This window comes from Anomaloglossus baeobatrachus, chromosome 5 (genome assembly GCF_048569485.1).
Source record: "Anomaloglossus baeobatrachus isolate aAnoBae1 chromosome 5, aAnoBae1.hap1, whole genome shotgun sequence".
Lineage (NCBI taxonomy): Eukaryota > Metazoa > Chordata > Amphibia > Anura > Aromobatidae > Anomaloglossus > Anomaloglossus baeobatrachus.
The window spans coordinates 570,738,459-570,763,234 of record NC_134357.1 but is presented as its reverse complement, the minus strand read 5'-3'; the positions used below and the strand labels follow the sequence as shown (position 1 = coordinate 570,763,234).

Sequence of the window (24,776 nt, the reverse complement as noted above, 5' to 3'; positions counted from 1 at the left end):
ACAAACCTGAGAGAAGCAACATAAGTATCAATGAACATCACAGCCGCACAAAAGAGAAGCCGCTCCGGCCACCACAGTAGGGGTGAGTTAATTAACCGTTTGACCAAATATAGCCGGTTCATTTTCACATTGCTAATTTTGTGCGGCCCCCGAAGGTTGGCAGAAATTTCCAAATGGCCCCCGGCAGTAAAAAGGTTCCCCACCCCTGGTTTAAACGCATCCAGTTGAGTAAGAATTCCCTATGAAGGGCTTGTTGTCATCTGACAGGTCCAATGCTATGCAGATAGTATATCAGGTTTTAGCTACTGGAACAGTAATTCTTGATCTGAGAGTTCCAGGTTGCCTTTTATTTCTTAATTCATAAATCCAAATACATCTTGACAGAGGAGAGTAGGAAAGTGTTTGACGGGAGGCAGCCGTTTCGCATTCGCTAACTCTTTGTATAGCTGAATGAAAAGAGGTTCTGGAACTCAATGGTGGAAGATGAATTATTTAAAATTTTATAATGTTATCCATTTGTTAGGCATCGCCAAACGACTAGATCAATCTGCACCAAATTAGGCACATCGGTAAATCAGGCACTTAGGAAGGCACAACACAAAGCCAAATATTAATTTATGATGAAATGATTGGACCGTTCTGCCCCAAATTTGCATCATAGGGAAATCAGGCCTTTTCGAAAATTTTAGAACGGGATTCAGATCTGTAGAGGCAAGCATTCTCAACAAAAAGGAACACAAAAGCAAATATAAATTGACGGTAAAATATTTGGCCCAATCTGGGACAAATTTGCTACATAGGTAAATCAGACACTTCGGAAAGTGTTAGACCGGATACCAGCTCTCTACGATCTTCCGTTCTCCACATATTTGCAAAAACTGAAATACAAAAGAAAAACTTTAAATTTCTTCAGGACACCATTACAGAGACCTAAAATTTCTCCCATGTTGGACCAAATTTGATCAGAGTTTGACCAGATTGTGGTCCGAGTATCATCAGTTTTTCTTGAATGGTAAGAAAAAAAAATACAAAATTTTCATTTTTTTTGTCACAATTTTGATGTTTATTTTCATAAATAAACGCAAATAACATTGGCTAAAATTTTCCACTAACATGATAATGTGACACAATAAAACAATCTCAGAATCACTGGGAACGTTATTACCACATAAAGTGACACTGGACAGAATTGTAAAATTTAGCTGGGTCCGGAGGGTGAAAACAGACTGGGGGGGTGAACCTCAGATCCTTAAAGGGAACCGGTCACCAGTTTTTTGGCCTATTTAGCCGCGGCCACCACCAGTGGGCTCTTATATACAGCATGTTAGAATGCTGTATATAAGAGCCCAGGCCGCTGTATAGAACGTAAAAAAACAATTTAGAATACTTACCCAACGGTCGCTCTGCGGTGGATTCTAGTCAGATGGGCGTCTCCGTTTTCCGGTACCGGCACCGCCTCTTTCGGCCATCTTCGTCCTTCTTCTGAAGCCTGGGTGCATGACGCGTCCTACGTCATCCACACTCGCCGACATTGAGGTCCTGCGCATGCACACTTTGATCTACAGGGCAAATCAAAGTATTGTAGTGCACCTGCGCGAGACCGGCGAGTGTGTATGACGTAGGACGCATCATGCACACAGGCTTCAGAAGAAGGATGAAGATGGCCAAAAGAGCCGGCACCGGACAACGGAGACGCCCATATGGCTGAACTCCACCACAGAGCGACCGTTAGGTAAGAATTCAAAATTATTTTTTTACGTTCTATACAGAGGTCTGGGCTCTTATATACAGCATGTTAGAATACTGTATATAAGAACCCACTGGTGGTGGCAGCGGCTAATGGGCCGATAAAGGGAACCTGTCACCAGTTTAATGTAATTCCTGCTTCTATTTCTATACAAACTGGATACCAGCTCTCCCTCAACTATACAGGTTCTTAGGCAAGATCTTAACATGTAAACAGTAAAAAATATAGATGCAAACAGATGACTCTTGTTATTAAGGGTAGATGTATATTAATCTTTGGTTACCAGTTTTGAAAGGGTGGTCCAACACCTGTCTCTTCCACGTGACCTGGCATCAGGTGTGGGTTTTGCTATTATATTTGATTAGGACATTAGAAAAGGGAACGATCCAGTTTCCAGTTTGTTAAATATTTTTCCAATCTCAATGTGAAAATAGTTTCTCCCCTGTGTATATTCTTTGATTCATATCAAGAGTTGATTTACAGGAACAATAATTCCCACATTCTGGACATCAAAATGGATTATTACTTGTATGAGTTCTCAAATGTAACAAGATTATAGCATGCAAATATTTTTATTTGTATAAATATTATTCTAATTTAGTTAAAGTGACAAGAGTTACATCAAAAAGGTCAAGCACAGATAAAATAAAAGGACAGTGGACATGTATAAATTATGAAAATGGCATATCCTAGGCAATATGGGGGGTAAAAGGTGGGCTAAAGTACTTGGTATATGTTAATAATAAAGTGCAAGTGCAAAGTTACCAAATATAGCAACAAAAGTAACATGGACAAAATAATCCTGGTCCCATATTAGTCACTCAGTGTTAATACACAAAGCTGCATAGGAACCCATTCCATGTTGTGGAAAAGGAATCCAAGACTGCACTATGTATGTAAGTATAAATAGGCCACCTCCCCCCTAAATAAGAGACACCAACATATATTTCGCTATGTTACCAATTTGCCATGTGAAAATAGCCAGCTTCCTCAGGGGGATACTAGGACTGTTTGTGGTGATATATACTATCCATGATCTAATAGACACAGCCGTGCAAATGGCGCCTGCGCATCTCACTACCGCACTCATATCCGGCCGCGTGTACGGCACATGCATGGACCGCTGAGAGGAAAAACAACCTGGCTGGAGATCCCAGGCTCTAAGGGGCATGTGCAGCTTCCAGGACGTGTCACCTATGAAACTGTGCATACGCACACGCCCAATAATTCCCACATTCTGGCTATCAAAATGGATTATTACTTGTATGAGTTCTCAAATGTGCAGCAAGATATAATTTCTTGGAAAAACCTTTCCCACATTCTGAACATGAATATGGCTTCTCCCCTGTGTGAATTCTCAGATGTACAGTAAGAGATTCTTTCTTGTTAAAACATTTTCCACATTCTGGACATGAAAATGGTTTCTCCCCTGTGTGAATTCTCTGATGTACAGTAAAATTTGCTTTCCGGTTAAAACATTTCCCACATTCTGAACAAGAGAATGGTCTCTCCCCTGTGTGAATTTTCTTATGTGCAACAAGACCTGTTTTGTAGGGAAATTTTTTCTCACAATGTGGACATGAAAATGGTTTCTCCCCTGTGTGAATTTTATGATGCGCAGTAAGAGTTTCTTTCCTGTTAAAACATTTCCCACATTCCGAACAAAAATATGGCTTCTCGCCTGTGTGAATTTTCTTATGTGCAACAAGACTTTGTTTGCTGTTAAAACATTTTCCACATTCTGGACATGAAAATGGTTTCTCCCCTGTGTGAATTCTCTGATGTACAATAAAACTTGCTTTCTTGTTAAAACATTTCCCACATTCTGGACATGAAAATGGCTTCTCCCCTGTGTGAATTTTCTTATGTGCAACAAGAGATGTTTTGTAGGTAAAATTCATACCACATTCTGGACATGAAAATGGTTTCTCCCCTGTGTGAATTTTATGATGCGCTGTAAGAGTTCCTTTCCTGTTGAAACATTTTCCGCATAATGAACATGAAAATGTTTTTTCCTCTGTGTGGATTATCTGATGGTTAACAAGTTGTGATTTAATGCTATAAGTTTTTCCACATTCTGAACATGAAAATGGCTTCTCCCCTGTGTGAGTGCTTTTATGTTTAACTAGATCTCTTTTGTTAATAAAAGATTTCCCACACTCTGGGCATGAAAATGGCTTCTCCCCTGTGTGAGTTCTTTTATGTTTATCAAGATTTCCTTTGTTAGTAAAACATTTCACACATTCTGAACATGAAAATGGCTTCTCACCTGTGTGAATTCTCTGATGTACTATAAGACTTCCCTTTTTGGTAAAACATTTCCCACATTCTGAACATGAAAATGGTTTCTCATCTGTGTGAGTTTTGCTATGGCTAAGAAAATTTGTTTTGGAAGTAAAACATTTATCACATTCTGGACATGAAAATGGCTTTTCCCCTGTGTGAATTCTCCAATGTACAGTAAGATTTGATTTATGGTTAAAACATTTCCCACATTCTGAACATGACATTTTTTTTTCCTCTGTATGAACTTTTTGATGTTCAGCACCCCTTTTTTTATTTTTATTTTGCTTAACAGTCTTTAATAAATCAGAAGATAGCTCCTGTTGATGAGGAATAGATGATGGATTTTTCTTGGGAAGGGCTGATGGGAGATCTGGAATGATGTCATAATCTTCATATATATGTGGCGTGATATCATTATTAGCTGCTTCAAAATTTGTAGATGGCAGATATCCTTCTGACGCACAGTCATCTGACAAGAATAAAAAAAAAACATTTTTTTTAGAAGTGCTGCATTTTGAAACAAATTAATTTTAATACAATTTACTAGTTGAAGTTGACAGTGGTACATACTGCAGCCATCAATGCAAGGACTAAAGAAATATTACCTCTTAACAAACACTCATACTCCTTTTCAACGCAGCCATTAAGGGGCCTTAGGCTGCTTTCACACATCCGGCTTGAGCTCTGCGGCTCAACCCGGCTGTGGAAGCTATGTAACGGATGCGGTGAAAACACCGCATCCTTTGCATAAGTTTTTCCTTTGCGGCCCGTCCGGGTTTTGCCGCTTGCGGCATGCTACTGAGCATGCGCAGTGGCAAAAACCGCATGCGGCGGCCGAATGCGGTTATTGCCGCATCGCGCCGCATCTGGCCGCCATAGGCATGCATTGAAAAATGCGCCGCATCGGCCGAATGCGGCGCGATGCGTTTTTTTTTGCCGCACGAAAAAACGTGCCAGGCAACGTTCCATCCGGCCGCCGCATCGGCTAAATCTGCCGCATGCGGCAAAAACCGGATGGAACGCAAGGCCATGCGGCACAATGCGGCACTAATTAAAGTCTATGCAGGAAAATCGCAACCGGCAGCAAAAAAAAAACGGTTGCGATTTTCCTGCAAAGTGCCGGAGTGTGCCGCATTGCAGAAACCGGAGGTGTGAAAGCAGCCTTAATCTTCAGCATTGTAAAAAAGCGGCACTTAAGATTATGTTTATAGTACCCCCAGAGAGTGAAAATCCCGCAAGTGACAGCTCACACCCTTTGGCATCAGCTCTAAACAGTTTTTGAAACGATCGAAGCCAATTAACCTGTCAGATGACACTGTTAATTGCGACAGCAGTATCTACATGGTTAAAAAGAGGGGTTAAAACACTTAGTTTACCATTACCACCCCCTTCCAGTGATCATAATTGCAGGTGATTATAGTTGCCAACTTACCATCACACCCAAAGGACATCTGATAACCCCAGGGTGTGCTGACCTGTAAACTATATATGCAGAGTCTAAAAGGTAGATTCTAAGAGGTTGTCAGTGAGAAACTGACAGGTCTAAGTCACTGCAGTGCAGAAGACCAAACATCAAAGTAAAATATATTCAGGTATCACCGTGGGATTAAGTGACAAAAGTAAAAGTTAAATAATTTTATATGTAAGTGCATAAAAAACAAGAATATTCGTTTTGCCACTAGAACGCAGCTTTTGTGTTAAAACAAAAAAAAAAATGTACACATAATTAGTATTGCCACGTCTAGGACGACCCGAGTTATAGAACAGTCAAATTATTTATTCTGTACGGCAAACACTGTTAAAAAAAATAAAATATATATTTTAAAATTAAAAAAAAATAAAAAATGTAACTTTCTTTTCAGTTCAACATATAAAAGAACACATTATCAGAATAAAAGACACCTGTCGAAAACCTCAAACAGTCACACTCCAAACTCCATTATGGTGAAGACCAAAGAGCTGTCGAAGGACACCAGAAACAAAACTGTAGCCCTGTACCAGGCTGGGAAGAATGAATCTGCAATAGACAAGCAGATGAAATCAACTGTGGGAGCAATAATAAGAAAATGGAAGACATACAAGACCACTGATAATCTCCCTCCATGCAAGATCTCAAGATCTCACCCTGTGGGGTCATAATGATCAGAAAAAAACGGTGAGCAAAAATCCCAGAACCACATGGGGGACCTAGTAAATGACCTGCATAGAGCTGGGACCACCGTAACAAAGGCTACCATCTGTAACACACTACGCCACCAGGGACTCAGATCCTGCAGTGCCAGACGTGTTCCCCTGCTTAAGCCAGTACATGTCTGGGCGTGTCTGAAGTTTGCTAGAGACCATTTGGATTATCTAGAAGAGTATTGGGAGAATGTCACATGGACTGATGAAACCAAAGTAGAACTGTTTGGTAGAAACACAACTGGTCGTGTTTGGAGGAGACAGAATGCTGAGTTGAATCCAAAGAACACCATACCTACTGTGAAGCATGGAGGTGGCAACATCATGCTTTGGGGCTGTTTCTTGGCAAAGGGACCAGAGCAACTAATCCGTGTACATGAAAGAATGAATGGGGCCATGTATCGTGAGATTTTGAGTGCAAATCTCCTTCCATCAGCAAGGGCATTGAAGATGAAACGTGGCTGGGTCTTTCAGCATGATAATGTTCCCAAGCACACCGCCAGGTCAAAGAGAGAGTGGCTTTGTAAGAAGCATATGAAGGCCTAGCCAGTCTCCACATCTCAACCCCATTGAAAACCTGCTCTAGAGGAGATCTGCATGGAGGAATGGGCCAACATACCACGAACAGTGTTTGACAACCTTGTGAAGACTTACAGAAAACAGTTGACCTCTGTCATTGCCAACAAAGGATATTTAACAAAATATTGAGATGATATTTTGTTATTGACTAAATACTTATTTTCCACCATAATTTGCAAATAAAATCTTGCCAAATCAGACGCAGTGATTTTCTGGATTTGTTTTCTCATTTTGTCTCTCACAGTTGTGGTCTACCTATGATGTCAATTACAGGCCGACCTCATCTTTTTAAGTGGGAGAACTTGCACAATTGGGGGCTGACAATACTTTTTCCCCCACTGTACATTTGGTATCGCTATAATTGCATGGACCGCAAGAATAATCCAACCTTGTCACATACAAAAATATATTTATATTAAAACATTAACTGAATTGCTGGTTTTTGGTCATTATGCGCCTGAAATATCTAAATAAAAAAAGTTACAGCTCTCACAACAAACAAGTATTTTATTTTAAATAAAAACGCATTATTTAGCATGTGAAACAAAAAAATCTATGTGAATTTGGTATCGCTGTAATCACACTGACCCGAAGAATTAAGCCATTTTATCACTTATACCCCACAAACTATGGTGTAAAAATAAAAACTGTTCCTGTACTGTGATCTTTTTGTTCATTTTACTTCCCAAAAATTAGACTAAAGGCCCCGTCACACACAAAGATAAATCTTTGGCAGATCTGTGGTTGCAGTGAAATCATGGACATATTGTTCCATTTGTACACAGCCACAAACCTGACACTGATTTCCACAATTTCACTGCAACCACAGATCTGCTGCAGATTTATCTGTGTGTGTGACAGGGCCTTAAAGCTCAGTCCACATTTATCCTGCGCTGTCCGCTGGGCAATTATGTTGGGGTTTCTGTGTCAATTCCAAAAAATACAATTCAAACAAACTCCCCATTGGAACCACTAACTATAACGAGGCAGGTTGAATCACTTTGGACTCTGTTTCGGCGGTATCCGATCATGTCAGGTGTCCTTTTAGCGCATGAGTGTGGTCGGCCACATATATGTGCACGCGTAAAAAGATAGATCACCAGAACATAAGTCAAATGGAGTCATAGTAACATAGTAACATAGTTTGTAAGGCGGAAGGAAGACATTATGTCCATCTAGTTCAGCCTATTTTTAGTGCAGCTGTTCTGCAGTGTTGAACCAGGGCAAGGTAAAACCCACAGAGTAGGAGCCAATTTTCTTAATAGGGAAAAATATTCTTTCCCGACTCCTAATCTGGGTCAACTATCTACCTGTAATATTATGTTATTCATAACCTTCTATACTGTTGCTATCAAGAAAAGCGTCCATTCCTCTAATATATTCATTCAGTGAGTTGGCCATCACCACTTCCCCAGGAAGAGAGTTCCAGAGACTCACTGCTCTTACCGTGAAGAACCCTCTTCTATGCTGATATAGAAATGTTCTTTCCTCCAATCGAAGAGAATGCCCCCTTGTTCTTGTTACAGTCCTTGGTACAAACAGATCATGGGAGAGATCTCTATATTGCCCTCTGATATATTTGTACATATTTATTAGGTCTCCCCTAAGTCTTCTCTTTTCTAGAGTAAATAGACCTAATTTTGATAACCTTTCTGGGTATTGTAATGCACCCACTCCACTTATTATTTTAGTTACCCGCCTCTGAACCCTTTCAAGTTCAGTAATGTCTTTCTTGAGCACTGGCGCCCAAAATTGCACACAATACTCCAAAGTGTGGTCTGACGAGTGATTTGTACAGAGGGAGAATGATGTTTTCATCTCGTGCCCCCAGACCTCTTCTAATGCATCTCATCACCCTATTTGCTTTGGTGGCAGCTGCCTGACACTGGGCACTCCAATTTAGCTTCTTATTGACTAAGATGCCTAAGTCTTTTTCCATGTCTGATTTACCCAGCAGTTTCCCATTTAGTAAGTAATTGTAGCATCTGTTTCTCCTTCCCATGTGCATAACCTTAGATTTATCAGTGTTAAACCTCATTTGCCATTTTTCAGCCCAATTCTCCAATTTACTCAAATCCATCTGTAATTGCAAGCTGTCCTCCTTTGTGTTAACTACCTTACATAGTTTTGTATCATCTGCAAATAAGGACATTTTTGTGTACTCACCGCAAAATGTCTTTCTTGGAGCCTTTCATTGGGGGGGACACAGACAGTGGGTTATATGTTGTCTCCAGGGGCGGCTTGACACTAGGTTTAAAAAAGAGTTAGCTCCTCCTCCCACAGCATATAACCCCAGCTAGGTGGGAACTAGCTCAGTTTGGTGTAAAAGCAGTAGGAAAAGGACAACCAAAACCACAAGGGCGGGAGCTGTGTCCCCCAATGAACGGCTCCAAGAAAGACATTTTACGGTGAGTACACAAAAATGTCCTTTCCTTTCTCACCTTTTCATTGGGGGACACAGACAGTGGGACGTCCCAAAGCAGTCCCTGGGTGGGAACTGAACTATTAACAGTGTAGAACATCAGACTAAGAGCTGACTAACAACTGCAACTGCAGTGAACACATATCAAAACACTGTCAAGAACCGAGCAGTGGCCACTTATAAATGGGCCACTGCCGCCTGAAGGACTTGTCTTCCAAGAGCAGCATCCGCGGATGCATGCGTATGCACTCTGTAGAATTTTGTGAACATGTGCACACTGGACCAGGTAGCGGCCTTGCAAAGTTGGGCCGCCGAAACCTGATGGCGGATAGCCCAGGAGGCACCCACTGCTCGTGTAAAGTGGGCCCGCACAGATTGAGAGGGAACGGCACCTCGTACTTTGTATGCCTCACAGATGGCAGTCCTGATCCATCGAGAAATCGTGGATTTAGACGCCGGGTTGCCCTTTTTGTGTCCTACTGGGAGGACGAAGAGGGCATCGGACTTGCGCAACGGCGCTGTTCTGGAGATGTAGATCCGCAGAGCCCTGACAAGATCGAGAGTGTGAAGGGCTTTCTCAAAGGAGTGGACCGGGGCCAGGCAGAATGACGGCAACACAATGTCCTCGTTCAGGTGGAAAGAGGATACGACCTTCGGAAGGAAAGCGGGGGAAGGCCGTAGGACCACCTTATCATGATGGAATATCAGGTAAGGTGAGCGACAGGAAAGAGCTGCCAGTTCGGACACTCGCCTGATAGAGGTAATAGCGACTAAAAAGGCAACTTTCCAAGACAGTCGTTGAAGAGAGGTTTCTCTCAGAGGTTCGAAAGGAGGAAGTTGAAGGACTCCGAGAACCAGATTCAGATCCCAGGGATCTAAGGGGTGGCGATAAGGAGGGACCAAATGCGCTACCCCTTGAAGAAAGATACGGACCTGAGGGCGAGAAGCCAGCTGCTTCTGGAAAAAAAAAAATCGACAAGGCAGAAACTTGTCCTTTAAGGGTACTTGTTAGGGCCAGGTGGACGGGCAGACCCAGGAGGTGGATCCACTGGGCCGAACTCCTCACTGAAGGCAAGGGGTCCGGTAGCCGGAGCACTACAGGTAGCAGGATAGTCCGTGCAAAATAGTGGAATGTAGAAGTCCCTGGGACCACGGAGTCACAGATGGTAGTCCGGGTGACGGAGCTCAGGTTCGGAGGCCAAGATGTTGTCAGGCAGAGTCCGGAACTGATGGAGCGAGAGGACGGGTCACCACAGGGATCAAAGATGGTACGGACTGACGGGATGGCAGATAGTCAGCGTGTGGGGTTTGGGAATCGGCAGGACCGGATGGCGAGGCAGGAGCGGCTCTAGAAGAGAGAGAGGTGAGTATATCACAGAGACAAGGAGACCTGACTCCTAGCTTAGGAAACACGAAGAACAGGCCCCACCCACTTGGACATTAAACCCCTTTATACCCTGTACCTGTGTGTTCAATATCCTGTCTGTGGACGCTGGCCCTTTAAGAAAGGGTCAATGACCGCGCGCGCGCCCTAAGCCAGGGCAGGGAGCGGCGAACAGGAGGCCGGGGAGCCGGGCTGGAGCGAAGCTGACAGCGGACGCTGTGAGCGGGGACCGGGACGCCTGGGGATCCTAGGTGAGGAGGCCTGGAGGCTGTGGAGCGGGGGACGCCGGACAGAGGAGCTGGGGAGCGAGCCAGGGAAGCCGGGGAGCGTGGCAGGGGAGCCGGGGAGCTGGACAGGGGACCCGGGGAGCATGACAGTACCCCCCCCCCACGCCCCCCTCCCCGCAACCGGGACAGGAAGGCACGTATCAGAGGAGTACCCACATTCTCCCGGGGTTCCCAGGACCTATCCTCAGGACCATATCCTGCCCAGTCCACCAAGAAGAACTGCCGGCCCCGTACGGTTTTCATGGCCACGATATCCCTTACCGCATAGATGTCGTCATCGGCAATAGGAGGAGGAGCCGAACTGGCAGCAGCGGAGAAGGGACCAAGGACAACCGGCTTGAGCAGGGAGACGTGGAAGGAGTTGGGTATCCTCATCGTGGCCGGGAGCTGCAGCTTGTAGGAGACCTCATTTATTTTGCTGAGGACTTTAAACGGCCCGATGTAGCGAGGACCCAGCTTGTAAGATGGTAGCTTCAATCGGACATACTTGGAGGCAAGCCAGACCAGATCTCCTGGAGAGAAACACGGGGGATCCAGACGCCTCTTGTCTGCGTGTCTCTTCATCCGAAGGGAAGCACGTCCAAGGGACGTCTTGACAGAGTCCCAAATTGTTGCAAAGTCACGTGCTACAGCATCAGCAGCAGGGACATCCGAGGAAGAGGATACAGGTAATGGGACGGAAGGCTGAAGTCCGTAAACGACATGGAAGGGGGAGCTGGAGGAGGACTCACTGACGTGGTGGTTATGGGAGAATTCAGCCCAAGGAAGAAGCGTGGACCAGTCATCGTGATGGGCGTTGACGTAGTGACGTAAGAAGGAGGTCAAGATCTGATTGACTCGTTCCACTTGGCCCTTCGACTGAGGATGGTAGGCTGAAGAAAAGTCCCGAGTCACTCCCAGATGTTTGCAGAGGGCCCTCCAGAAGCGGGAGGTAAACTGAGTTCCTCTGTCGGACACAATGTGTGATGGAAAGCCGTGCAACCGGAAGATGTGCTGTATGTAGGCGTCAGCGAGTTCCTGGGCAGAGGGCAGTCCTGCCATAGGGACGAAATGAGCCATTTTGGAGAACCGATCCACCACGACCCATATGACTGTGTGTCCGGAGGACAGGGGCAAGTCCGTAATAAAGTCCATTGCAATGTGTTGCCACGGAACAGAGGGTATAGGCAGAGGCAGAAGACGGCCATATGGCAGATGTTTGGGCGTCTTATTCCTGGCACAAGAGGAGCAGGCTGAGACAAAAGAAGCGACGTCTGTGCGAAGGGATGGCCACCAGTAGTGACGTACAATTGTACTCCATGTTCTCTTCTGACCAGCATGGCCGGCTGTTTTCGAGGCATGGCCCCAGTGCAACACTTTTTGTCTGTCGGTTTCAGAGACATAGGTCTTCCCGGGCGGTATCTGGGCCAGGGTGACAGGAGCCACCGGAATGATTTTACTAGGGCAGATGATGGGCTGGGATGTCTCCTCCTCCTGCTCCATGGGCATGAATGACCTGGACAAGGCATCTGCGCGTACATTCTTGTCCGCGGGTCGGAAATGGAGCTGGAAATCGAACCTGGCAAAGAACAAGGACCACCTGGCTTGCCGTGGGTTCAGTCGCTGAGCAGACCGCAGGTATTCCAGGTTCTTGTGGTCCGTGTAAATGATCACGGGGTACACTGCTCCCTCCAGAAGGTAGCGCCATTCCTCCAGAGCCAGTTTGACTGCCAATAGCTCTCGGTCACCGATGGTGTAGTTGCGTTCAGGCGCAGAGAAGCTCTTGGAGAAGAAACCGCAAGTAACCATCTTCCCGGAGGAGGACTTCTGCATGAGCACTGCTCCGGCTCCCGAGGAGGAGGCATCCACCTCCAAGGTGAACTGTCGGTTTAACTCCGGACGGTGGAGCACAGGGGAGGAAGCAAATGCCCGCTTCAGGGAGCCAAACGCGGCGTCGGCCGCAGGTGACTAGTCCTTTGGATTAGCCCCCTTCTTGGTCAAGGCGGAGAGAGGTGCAGTCAGAGCAGAGAAGTGAGGGATGAACTGACGGTAATAGTTTGCGAATACCAGAAAGCGTTGGATTGCCTTCAGTCCAGAAGGAGGGGGCCAGTTGAGAATGGAAGAGACCTTCTCCGGGTCCATCTGCAGGCCAGTATCGGAGATTACGTAACCCAGGAAGGGAAGAGAAGACTGCTCGAAGACACACTTCTCGTACTTGGCGTACAGACGATTCTCCCTCAGTCTTTGTAGTACCAGCTGCACGTTCTCTCTGTGGGTCTGGAGGTCCGGAGAAAAGACCAGGATGTCATCAAGATACACCACCACACAGACGTAGAGAAGGTCTCGGAACACGTCGTTCACCAATTCCTGAAAGACTGCTGGTGCGTTACACAGGCCGAAGGGCATCACACAGTATTCATAGTGCCCATCGCGAGTATTGAACGCGGTCTTCCATTCGTCCTCTGAGCGGATGCGGACCAGGTTGTAGGCACCCCGAAGATCCAACTTGGTGAACACACGAGCTCCTCTAAGCCGATCAAACAATTTGGGGATGAGCGGCAGGGGGTACTTATTTTTCACGGTGATTTGGTTCAATCCCCGGTAGTCTATGCATGGGCGTAGGTCGCCTTCTTTCTTCTTAACGAAGAAGAAGCCTGCTCCAGCAGGAGAGGAGGATCTCCGAATGAATCCCCTTGCCAGGTTCTCTGTGATGTAGGTAGACATGGCCCTTGTTTCGGCAGGAGACAGCGGATATATCCGACCTCGAGGTGGTGTAGTTCCCGGGAGCAGGTCGATGGCACAATCGTAAGGACGATGTGGCGGAAGTACCTCTGATTCCTTTTTGTCAAAGACGTCCGCGAAGGACCAATAGGCCGAGGGCAGTCCTGGTAGGGACTCTGGAACCGGAGGTCGTCGGATGGGTTGTATGGTCTTCAGACAGTTCTCGTGGCAAGAGGAGCCCCATCGGGTGATTTCACCAGTGCCCCAGCTGACTGACGGTTCGTGTGTCCGTAACCAGGGGAGTCCCAGCAGGATTTGATGGGACATGTGTGGGAGGACGTAGAGAGCGATGTTCTCGGTGTGCAGGGCACCGATACGCAGTTCCACCGGCTTGGTGATCCACGAGATGGTGTCAGAGAGGGGTCTCCCATCCACAGAGGCAATCACGAGGGGTTTGTCGAGTGGAGTAACAGGCACCTGGTACTTGTCCACCGTGGCCTGCTGGATGAAATTGCCTGCTGCCCCGGAATCGAGGTACGCCTCGGCCGTGAACCGCGTCTCTCCCGTTGTCACTTGAACAGTCCACGTAACCGGGTCTGAGAGAGTCCCAGCACCTAGGGTGGCCTCTCCTACCAACCCTAGGCTTTGGAGTTTCCCGGCCTCTCTGGACAGGAGCGTAGAAGGTGTGTGCCCTCTCCGCAGTAGAAGCAGAGGCCCTTGGCGAGTCGTTCTGCTCGGCGTTGTTCAGACTGCCGCAAACAGTCGATCTGCATGGGCTCGTGGACGGAGACACCAGATGCCGTTGACTGAAGTACGGCGGGCTTCTGCGGAGGAGAGGAATGCCGTATCGGACGTCTCTCACGGGACACCTCTTTGGATCGTTCCTGAAAGCGAATGTCCACTCGAGTTGCTAGGGCAATCAGGGCATCCAGGGTGGACGGCACGTCACGACCAGCCAGCTCATCTTTAATTCGACCCGAGAGACCTTCCCAGAAGGCGGCGGTTAGAGCCTCATTATTCCACCCGAGTTCCGAAGTCAAGGTGCGAAAACGGATGGCATATTGACCCACCGTCAGAGTCCCCTGACGTAACCGGAGGAGAGATGAGGCAGACGCGGAGGCGCGTCCGGGCTCATCAAAGGTGGCACGAAATGCCTGCAGGAACTCCTGGATGTTAGTGGTCACAGGGTCCTCCTTCTCCCACAAGGGGTTCATCCACGCCAGTGCCTCACCCTCTAGATGGGACATCATGAACGCGACCTTGGCTTGGTCGGAAGCAAACAAATGCGGCAGCTGCTTGAAATGGAGGGAGCATTGGTTTATGAATCCCCTGCAGGTCTTGGGATCTCCGGCGTACCGGGGTGGTGGGGCCAGACGAAGCCTGGAAGCATCCGAGGAGGCTGCCACGGGAACTGCGGCCGTGGATTGTACAGTGGAAGCTCGAGATGCTGAAGATGTGACCGACGCTTGTAGCGTGTTCAGGCGGGCGTCCACAGAAGACATAAAGTTCAGCATGCGGGTCTGGGTCTCACGCTGGCGTCTGAGTTCCTCCTGCAAGGCCGCTAGTGCTTCGGCGGGATCCATGGCCTGTTCTTACTGTTAGGGCCAGGTGGACGGGCAGACCCAGGAGGTGGATCCACTGGGCCGAACTCCTCACTGAAGGCAAGGGGTCCGGTAGCCGGAGCACTACAGGTAGCAGGATAGTCCGTGCAAAATAGTGGAATGTAGAAGTCCCTGGGACCACGGAGTCACAGATGGTAGTCCGGGTGACGGAGCTCAGGTTCGGAGGCCAAGATGTTGTCAGGCAGAGTCCGGAACTGATGGAGCGAGAGGACGGGTCACCACAGGGATCAAAGATGGTACGGACTGACGGGATGGCAGATAGTCAGCGTGTGGGGTTCGGGAATCGGCAGGACCGGATGGCGAGGCAGGAGCGGCTCTAGAAGAGAGAGAGGTGAGTATATCACAGAGACAAGGAGACCTGACTCCTAGCTTAGGAAACACGAAGAACAGGCCCCGCCCACTTGGACATTAAACCCCTTTATACCCTGTACCTGTGTGTTCAATATCCTGTCTGTGGACGCTGGCCCTTTAAGAGAGGGTCAATGACCGCGCGCGCGCCCTAATGCGCATGCGCGAGGCCCGGGTGCCAGAAGCCAGGGCAGGGAGCGGCGAACAGGAGGCCGGGGAGCCGGGCTGGAGCGAAGCTGACAGCGGACGCTGGGAGCGGGGACCGGGACGCCTGGGGATCCTAGGTGAGGAGGCCTGGAGGCTGTGGAGCGGGGGACGCCGGACAGAGGAGCCGGGGAGCGAGCCAGGGAAGCCGGGGTGCGTGGCAGGGGAGCCTGGGAGCTGGACAGGGGACCCGGGGAGAGTGACAGTACTGAGAGCAAGACCCGAGTCCAGACCGTCTTGCAGAAAAGCAAGAACATTAGGGATTGAAAAGGTCAGGGGCGACCGATTATGACGGTCGCGCCAGGAAAGATAGGTCTTCCAGGTCCTGTGGTAAATGCTGGCGGAGGAAGGCTTCCGAGCATTAAGCATGGTATGAACTACCCTGGAAGAAAGACCCGATTTGGCTAGAATCAGGGATTCAAGCGCCACGCCGTCAAATGCAGCTGTGCTGTATTCTGGTGGAATATTGGACCTTGCGACAGAAGGTCCGGGTGGTCGGGAAGACGCCAGGGAGTGTCGCTGAGAAGTTGGAGGAGCTCTGGGTACCAGGTTCTCCTGGGCCAGTCCGGGGCCACAAGGATCACCGGGATTCCCTCCGCTTTGATTTTCTTGATTACTCTCGGAATGAGAGGAAACGGAGGGAAGATGTAGGGCAGGCGAAACTGCGACCATGGAAAGACTAGGGCGTCGGAGCCGAGCGCTGGCTGGTCTCTCGACCGAGATATGAAGGGACGTATTTTGGCATTCATTCGAGACACCATAAGATCCACATCCGGGAGTCCCCAACGAAGAGTGATCTGATGGAATACTTCGTCGTGGAGGGACCATTCCCCTGCCGCTAGACCTTGCCTGCTGAGAAAGTCTGCGGCCCAGTTGTCTACCCCTGGGATATGGACAGCTGAAATAATGGGGATGTGCTTCTCTGCCCAAAGAAGAATCCTGGATACTTCCTTCATCGCTGCCTTGCTGCGAGTTCCTCCCTGACGGTTGATGTAAGCCACTTCCGTGGCATTGTCTGACTGGATCCGAACAGGGAGGCCCAATAGTAAGGGTTGAAAATTCTGAAGGGCCAAAAATATGGCTCTGATCTCCAGAACATTGATGTGCAGGGAGCGCTCGGAAGGAGACCAGCGTCCCTGAACAGTGTGGTGGAGAAACACCGCCCCCCAGCCTATCAGGCTGGCATCCGTCATGACTACCTGCCAGTGGACCGGGCGGAAGGACTTCCCTTGAGATAGGGATGAGGCTTGAGTCCACCAGACGAGGGAGCTGAACGCAGACCGAGATAGGCGGACTGACCGGTCCAGGGAAGCTGGATTCTTGTCCCAGGAGGATAGAAGGTCCAGTTGTAGAGGGCGCAGATGGAATTGGGCAAAGGACACGGCTTCTATGACCGCCACCAACTTGCCTAACACTCTCATTCCATTCCGAAGGGATAACAGGGAATAGTGAAGTAGGGCTTGCAAGGCTGCGCCAGTGACCACTCTGAACATAGAGAGTTAATGTTCCTTTATTTCATCTTTAGGTCGACGCGTTTCTGGAGTCTCTGCTCCCTTCCTCAGGACACACAGGAAAAAAAGTACATCAAATCTGCTAAACCATGAGGACTGCAGAATCTATATACATTCCGTCATGATGACGTCAAAGCCCAGCCTCTTCCAAAAAAATCGGCGGGAAAGACACATCAAAAAAACACAAAAACACATATAACAATGAAAATCACGATCAAAAAAAATACATAATTACATATGGAAATATCATCATATTATCCAATAGAAATGAAATAAAATGAAAGTATGCAATAAAAAGAAAAAGTGTGTGTATTATTGTGTATTTAAATAAAATACGGGAATAAAACCCTGCACTGCCAAGCCGCTATGAAACGGTCTCGAACCCATGGGAATATTAACTCTTTTCTCAAAGGGGTTGCATCTCAAAGAGAGCAAACCATGTCTCCACCTTAGGAGTACCGAAAACACCTTTTGAAACCAAGTAAGAAAGAAATACCTATGAAAGTGTGGCTGTGAGAAGATCCGTATAATTCCGAGTGTTTACGTGAAAATCCTAGGTAAGTCAACGTAAAACACCTAAACCGGGGTGAAGAAAGTTCAGAGCGTGGGAAAAAGGTGAGTGCGCATGTCAGAAAAAGGTCCGGAGCTTGTTAAGACAAGGTGAAGAAAGTTCAAAGCGTGGGAAAAAGGAAGTGCGCATGTCAGAGAAAAAGAGATGGGGTAGGGAGCCAGTTAGTCTTCCAAGCTCCGTGCAGAGAATAATCTGCCGGTTATTCATCAGAAAACCTTATTGCGGACCTAGTGGAATAAAAATTAAAATTTAAAACATAAAAGGGGGAAAAATGTCGAGAGAAAAAAAAGGGGGGACGGGCATATATATGTGTATATAAATCTCTATCTCTAAAAGCCTTGTATATAAATCTAGGGCTGACACAGTGTGTATATATAAAAAAATGCAAAAATCAGTATTTTTAAGGAAAACATAACCGAACATAGTACTTGTATGGGTAAAATCTTTAAAAACAATGTATACAGTTCAGTATAATATAATCGAAATATGATGATACTATGAGACAGGCTGAAGGGAAAAAATCGAAAAAAAAGGGGAAAACACCAAACAAAAACGGGAGCACATGGATTTTATATCCCTATGTTATAGTCTCAATCTCATATGTCAATCGGTGCGTTGGTCGGGTGGAATACTATCCCCCTCCCTGCAACCAAAAAAAAAAAATGAATGAACTCTGCCTTCGATACCAATAGAAGGCTCATATTCTGCGGACATTGGGTCAGACAAAAAATTAAGGAAAAATAATGAAGAGGTGAAGAAGAGCCTGTCCAAGGTATGAGGAAAAACGCAAAATTATTCTAAATTATAGTGCGCAGGGCAAAAGCGGAAAATATGTAACTAGCGTGTTAAAAAGGGCAAAAAACAGTGTGTAATTAAACACATAACTTCAAAAAACGTGAAGATCAAGTGGAAAAGAAAAAGTCCAAAACATGAATAGCCAAGAACAATAAATACAAAGTGCATAGTGCAATAAATACAGGAAAGAACAGTAATCATAAATAGGACAAGTGTCCACAGGTGAATGCCAACACCTTCAAATAAGTTAAAAACATAGTATATGAACTGTAAACGATATATATATATATATATACACTATATAAACATGATACAATATTATATAAAAAAAGGGAACATAAAATTTTCTAAAAAAATATATATAATGTAACTCCCAAAACTTAATAAACACTGAATAAAAGCATAAAACCAACAATGATACTGTAAAGCGGGATATAAAATTAAGACCTTCCAACAACAAATAAGACCACAATAAAAGCATAAAATCCACAATGATACTATATAGCAGGATATGATATTTTAACCTTTCATAAACAAATCAGTCACCTCATTTAACCCTTGTGGTTTCAAAGTATTAAGTTTATAAATCCAAAAAGTCTCTTTTTTATTCAAAAGTTCCACCCGATTATTGACAAAGGGGGGGATCTGTTCAATGGGAGTGATTCTCAACCGTGATTTACCTTTATGTGTCAAAGTTACATGTCTGGAGAGACCATGTAACAAAAAACCTATTTTAATGTTGTATCTGTGTGAGTTAAGTCTATTATGGAGGGGCTGTGTTGTTCTGCCCACATATCTTTTCTCGCACTCACATTCTATTAAGTATATCACAAAATCAGTTTGGCAAGTCATATGGCTTTTGATAGGGAATTCTGTCCCCCCTGGAAACAGCCCAAAAGAGACCCTTCTATGTTGGATAATATTACAACAAAGACAGTTCTTCACCAAACACTTAAACACCCCCAAAGGTTTGGTGGTAGAGATGACCATATCATTACTATTATTTTTGAGTCTACTGGGGGCCAAATGATTTCTCAGACTCGAGGCCCTGCGGTACGTAATTCCCGGTTTCAAAGGTAAAGTCTCCTTTAGGAATGGATCATTCAACAGGATTTTCCAGTGTTTGGCAATGATATCTTTCACTTTGCCACTATCATCACTATATGTCATTAGGAAATTCGACGAAAAGGCCATGTTCTTCTCCTTATTCTCGGGATTTCTGATCTTCCCAATAAGATCAACCTGTTTAAGCGACTTGTTATTATTGTAGGCTTTTTTGATCACAGACACCGGATATTTTTTATCCCGAAATCTGTCCCTCAGGACCACCGCCTGTTCATGAAAGTCTGAATCACGGGTGCAGTTCCTCCGTACCCTCTGAAATTGATTATTGGGGATATTTAGCAACCATTTATTATAGTGGCTGCTAGTAAAATTGATATAGCCATTGCAGTCCACCTTTTTAAAAAAGGTCTTAGTGTAAATCGACCCTTTTTCGTGAAAAATCGTCAAATCCAGGAAGTCTATCCTGTCTGTCTTAATTGTAGGCGAAAAGGTAAGACCCCAATCGTTATTCTTGATGCTGTCCAAGAAGACTTGTAGATTATTTTTTGAATTGTCCCAGATTATAAATAAATCGTCGATATATCTCTTATATACAATCACATGCTCGTAAAGCTCAGAATTATATATAAATAGTAGTTCAAAAAGACCCATAAAAAGGTTTGCAAAAGTGGGTGCTACTTTCGAACCCATCGCTGTGCCACAGCATTGATGGTACATAGTATCCTGGAAGGTGAAGTAATTGTTCTTTAATATGAACTCCATCCCATCCTGCAGAAAGTTTTTCTGCTCAATCGGTAGCCTCTCATCCATATGTAGGAACTGCTTGAAACACTCCAGCCCCAAATCATGAGCAATGTTGGTATACAAGGAAGCTATATCTAATGATACAAACAAGAAGGATTCTTTCCATTCAATATCCTTTATAAGGTTTATGAGCTGAGTAGAGTCTCTCAAATAGCTCCTTAAATTGGATACATGGACCCTCATCACACAATCCAAGTAGTCAGCTAAATTTTCGGTCAAGGAACCGATCCCTGAAATGATCGGTCTTCCCGGGGGATTTACAAGACACTTGTGTATTTTCGGTAGGTGGTAGTAGAAAGCTATTTTTGGATTTTTGACGTCTAGGAACTTGAGTTCCTCCTTACCAAGGATTCCTAGTGATGCTGCCCTTTGAATGAGTGTTCTATATTCCAGAACTGCTTCTTCATATGATTTAATGTCAACAACTTCATAATGTATAGGGTTGGATAGATTCCTTGGAGCCTCCTGAATATATGCATCCTTGTCTTGCACTACAATCCCTCCTCCTTTATCCGCATTTCTAATTACCAAATGGGGGTTGGATTTAAGGGACAAGAGGGCTTTTCTCTCCTCTCTGGTCAAATTCGACTTGAGTGGACTCCCCCTCAAATCAAGTTTTTTTAGGTCCTCCAGTACTAAATCATTAAAGGTTTTTAAATGGTGTCCTTTGCTCTGAAGTGGGTAAAAATTGGACTTCAACCTCAAATCTGTGTGTAAAAAATCATCAGGTATAGGGATACAATTGTTCTTGGGGTTAAATTTATTCATCTGAAAATGTCGTCTCAATGTTAGTTTCCTAATAAATTTTTGAAAGTCAATAAATAAATTAAAATCATTAGAGTTAGCAACGGGGCAGAAAGACAGCCCTTTGCTAAGAACACTACGTTCTCCTTTGGACAGAGAATGGTTAGATAGATTAAAGATTCCCAAATTGTACTTTGTATCCTCCTTAACACTGGTTAATTTTGACCTTTCTTCTCTTTTTTGTTTGACCCTAATGCCTGCTCGGGTTCCTCTAAAATGTTTTTTCTTTTCCCCCCCCTTGGAGTGAGGAAATTGGTGATATGAACCTGGGTGTTTTTTGCCACAGGTAAAAAAGGTACACAAGCATCGATTTTCCGAGAATTATCAACTACAATAGTATTAGCAGCACTATTCCCAGGAGAGTCACAAACGGGAACCCTAGGTAATAGAGGAGTGGGACCCCCCTCCGACCCCTGAGGGGTGGGCAGGAGGACATACTCCTCATGTGTAGAAAGTTCTAAGAGGTCGGTAAAATCAGATCCTCCATTAAGATCCATGGAGGGATCTGGAAGGTCCTGTTCTAGGTCCAAGATCCTATTTTTCCGGATCTTTTCAATTTGTAGCCTTAGGGCCTCCAATTGCAATCTTGTCTCAGTAAAATTCCGGGATTCCATGCTCACTCTGCCCACAACAGGGATCTCCTTGACCAAAGGGTCAGAAAATACCTCTCCTGGACTGGTAAAAACAGGGGCCTTTGCACTTAAAACAGTGGAAAAAACCTCTTCAGAGGTGACTACAACAGGTGTCTCCAGGGTAGGAGTGGACACCTGATGTGTCGATAGTGATTTGTTCAATTCACTCTCATTAGACCGCAACCCAGGCTTATGAGTGGAAATGGACCTAGGTCTTTTATTGTGAAATTTGCTGTTGTAAAAATTTCTGTGTTGGCTGTTCAATCTCGGTCTTAAATTGAAGGACCCCTTATCTGCAGTGTTTTTGTTGGAAGGTTTCTTAGTGATCATATCCTGCCTATCACGCTGTAATTTCTTAGATTTCCTGAATATGGTGTCCTGTTCTAATTGTGTAAGCTTGGTGTTGATATCGGAGTTTAAGAACCTGTATTCAGGATGCAGCTCATAACGGGTGAGCTCTTTATATAGTGAATTGATATTTTCTGTGGCCTCCGTAGCAATGATAGTCCTCTTTTTGAAAAGGCATTGTAACATAGCCTGCATGCAATTTTTTAAAATCCCATCCCATTCCGATGTAAAAATCGGGTCTGCAGGAAATGGTGAGTCATGTGTTATCCTTAAGCCCCTCGGGCACAGTTTTTCTTCCATATAGATAGATAAAAATCTGGCATCAAGCCCAAACCTTAGTTCCTCCTTGAGAAGGTCCTCCAAACGTAGAAAGAGTTTCTTTAAAACCTCCGTATCCTACTCAGTATAGATGTTGGGTAAATCGAGATCCCAATCGGTATTCTGGTTTTCATTGGATCCCACTGTCTGTAAGATCAATTTCTCCCTGGACGTGAGTCGCTGGTTGAAATAATCCATTATCGGACCCTCTGCTGCTGTAATCCACAAACGAAAGGATCTGGTCACGCCAGACCCACCAGGCAGAACAATACGAAAGACTGTGGAAAAAGAAGCGCAAATAGGGTCTTATCCGAGTTGTATATGGGGTAAAATAAAGAAAGTCACTCACCCCGTGAGTTGTGAGAGTCACAACTACTATGCAGGCATATAATCACGGCCAACGGCAGCAGCACCCAAAAATGGCTGATAACAGGGAATAGTGAAGTAGGGCTTGCAAGGCTGCGCCAGTGACCACTCTGAACATAGAGAGTTAATGTTCCTTTATTTCATCTTTAGGTCGACGCGTTTCTGGAGTCTCTGCTCCCTTCCTCAGGACACACAGGAAAAAAAGTACATCAAATCTGCTAAACCATGAGGACTGCAGAATCTATATACATTCCGTCATGATGACGTCAAAGCCCAGCCTCTTCCAAAAAAATCGGCGGGAAAGACACATCAAAAAAACACAAAAACACATATAACAATGAAAATCACGATCAAAAAAAATACATAATTACATATGGAAATATCATCATATTATCCAATAGAAATGAAATAAAATGAAAGTATGCAATAAAAAGAAAAAGTGTGTGTATTATTGTGTATTTAAATAAAATACATGGTTTGCTCTCTTTGAGATGCAACCCCTTTGAGAAAAGAGTTAATATTCCCATGGGTTCGAGACCGTTTCATAGCGGCTTGGCAGTGCAGGGTTTTATTCCCGTATTTTATTTAAATACACAATAATACACACACTTTTTCTTTTTATTGCATACTTTCATTTTATTTCATTTCTATTGGATAATATGATGATATTTCCATATGTAATTATGTATTTTTTTTGATCGTGATTTTCATTGTTATATGTGTTTTTGTGTTTTTTTGATGTGTCTTTCCCGCCGATTTTTTTGGAAGAGGCTGGGCTTTGACGTCATCATGACGGAATGTATATAGATTCTGCAGTCCTCATGGTTTAGCAGATTTGATGTACTTTTTTTCCTGTGTGTCCTGAGGAAGGGAGCAGAGACTCCAGAAACGCGTCGACCTAAAGATGAAATAAAGGAACATTAACTCTCTATGTTCAGAGTGGTCACTGGCGCAGACTTGCAAGCCCTACTTCACTATTCCCTGTTATCAGCCATTTTTGGGTGCTGCTGCCGTTGGCCGTGATTATATGCCTGCATAGTAGTTGTGACTCTCACAACTCACGGGGTGAGTGACTTTCTTTATTTTACCCCATATACAACTCGGATAAGACCCTATTTGCGCTTCTTTTTCCACAGTCTTTCGTATTGTTCATTCCGAAGGGATGTGTGACGGCGAGAGCGGAGGGATGGGGCGGCCCGGATCAGGGAAGACCTCTTGTCCTCTGGAAGAAAAACCCGGGACTGAGCCGTGTCTATCAGCGTACCTAAAAAGGTGATGCGCTGATGAGGAATGAGGGATGACTTGTTGAAGTTGATCAGCCACCCTAACCTTGACAGCGTGTCTAGGCAAATCTGCACGCTTTCTGAGCAAACGTGAAGAGAGCTCCCTTTGACAAGGTCGTCCAAATAGGGAACGACCAGGATGCCTTTGGGGTGTAAAATGGACATGACGGCCGCCATGACCTTTGTGAAGACCCGAGGCGCAGTGGCCAGCCCAAAGGGGAGGGCCCTGAATTGGAAATGACGGTGTTCTACGGCAAAGCGAAGGAACCGTTGATGAGAGATACATATGGGAATGTGTAAATAAGCATCTTGAACGTCTATGGAAGCTAGGAATTCTCCAGGTTCCATGGCGGCTAGTACTGCTCTCAATGATTCCATTCGGAAAGTTCGAATCCGTACGAATTTGTTCAGCCATTTGAGGTCCAAGATAGGGCGGACAGAGACATCTTTTGTGGGAACGACAAAAAGGTTTGAATAGAAACCTTTGCCGCGCTGTCCCAGGGGCACTGGAATGATAAC

General features: G+C 45.4%; 1 protein-coding gene across 1 annotated transcript in view; it reads right to left on the bottom strand.

Moving 5' to 3' along the window:
- Window positions 1–1,053: 1,053 nt before the first annotated feature.
- Window positions 1,054–24,776, bottom strand: part of LOC142312366 (uncharacterized) — a 43,446-nt gene continuing 19,723 nt past the window's right edge. Inside the window, exon 4 of the mRNA XM_075351304.1 lies at window positions 1,054–4,502. Coding sequence (XP_075207419.1) covers window positions 2,992–4,502 — 1,511 coding nt within the window. The 3' untranslated portion in view covers window positions 1,054–2,991. The remainder of the gene's footprint in view (window positions 4,503–24,776) is intronic.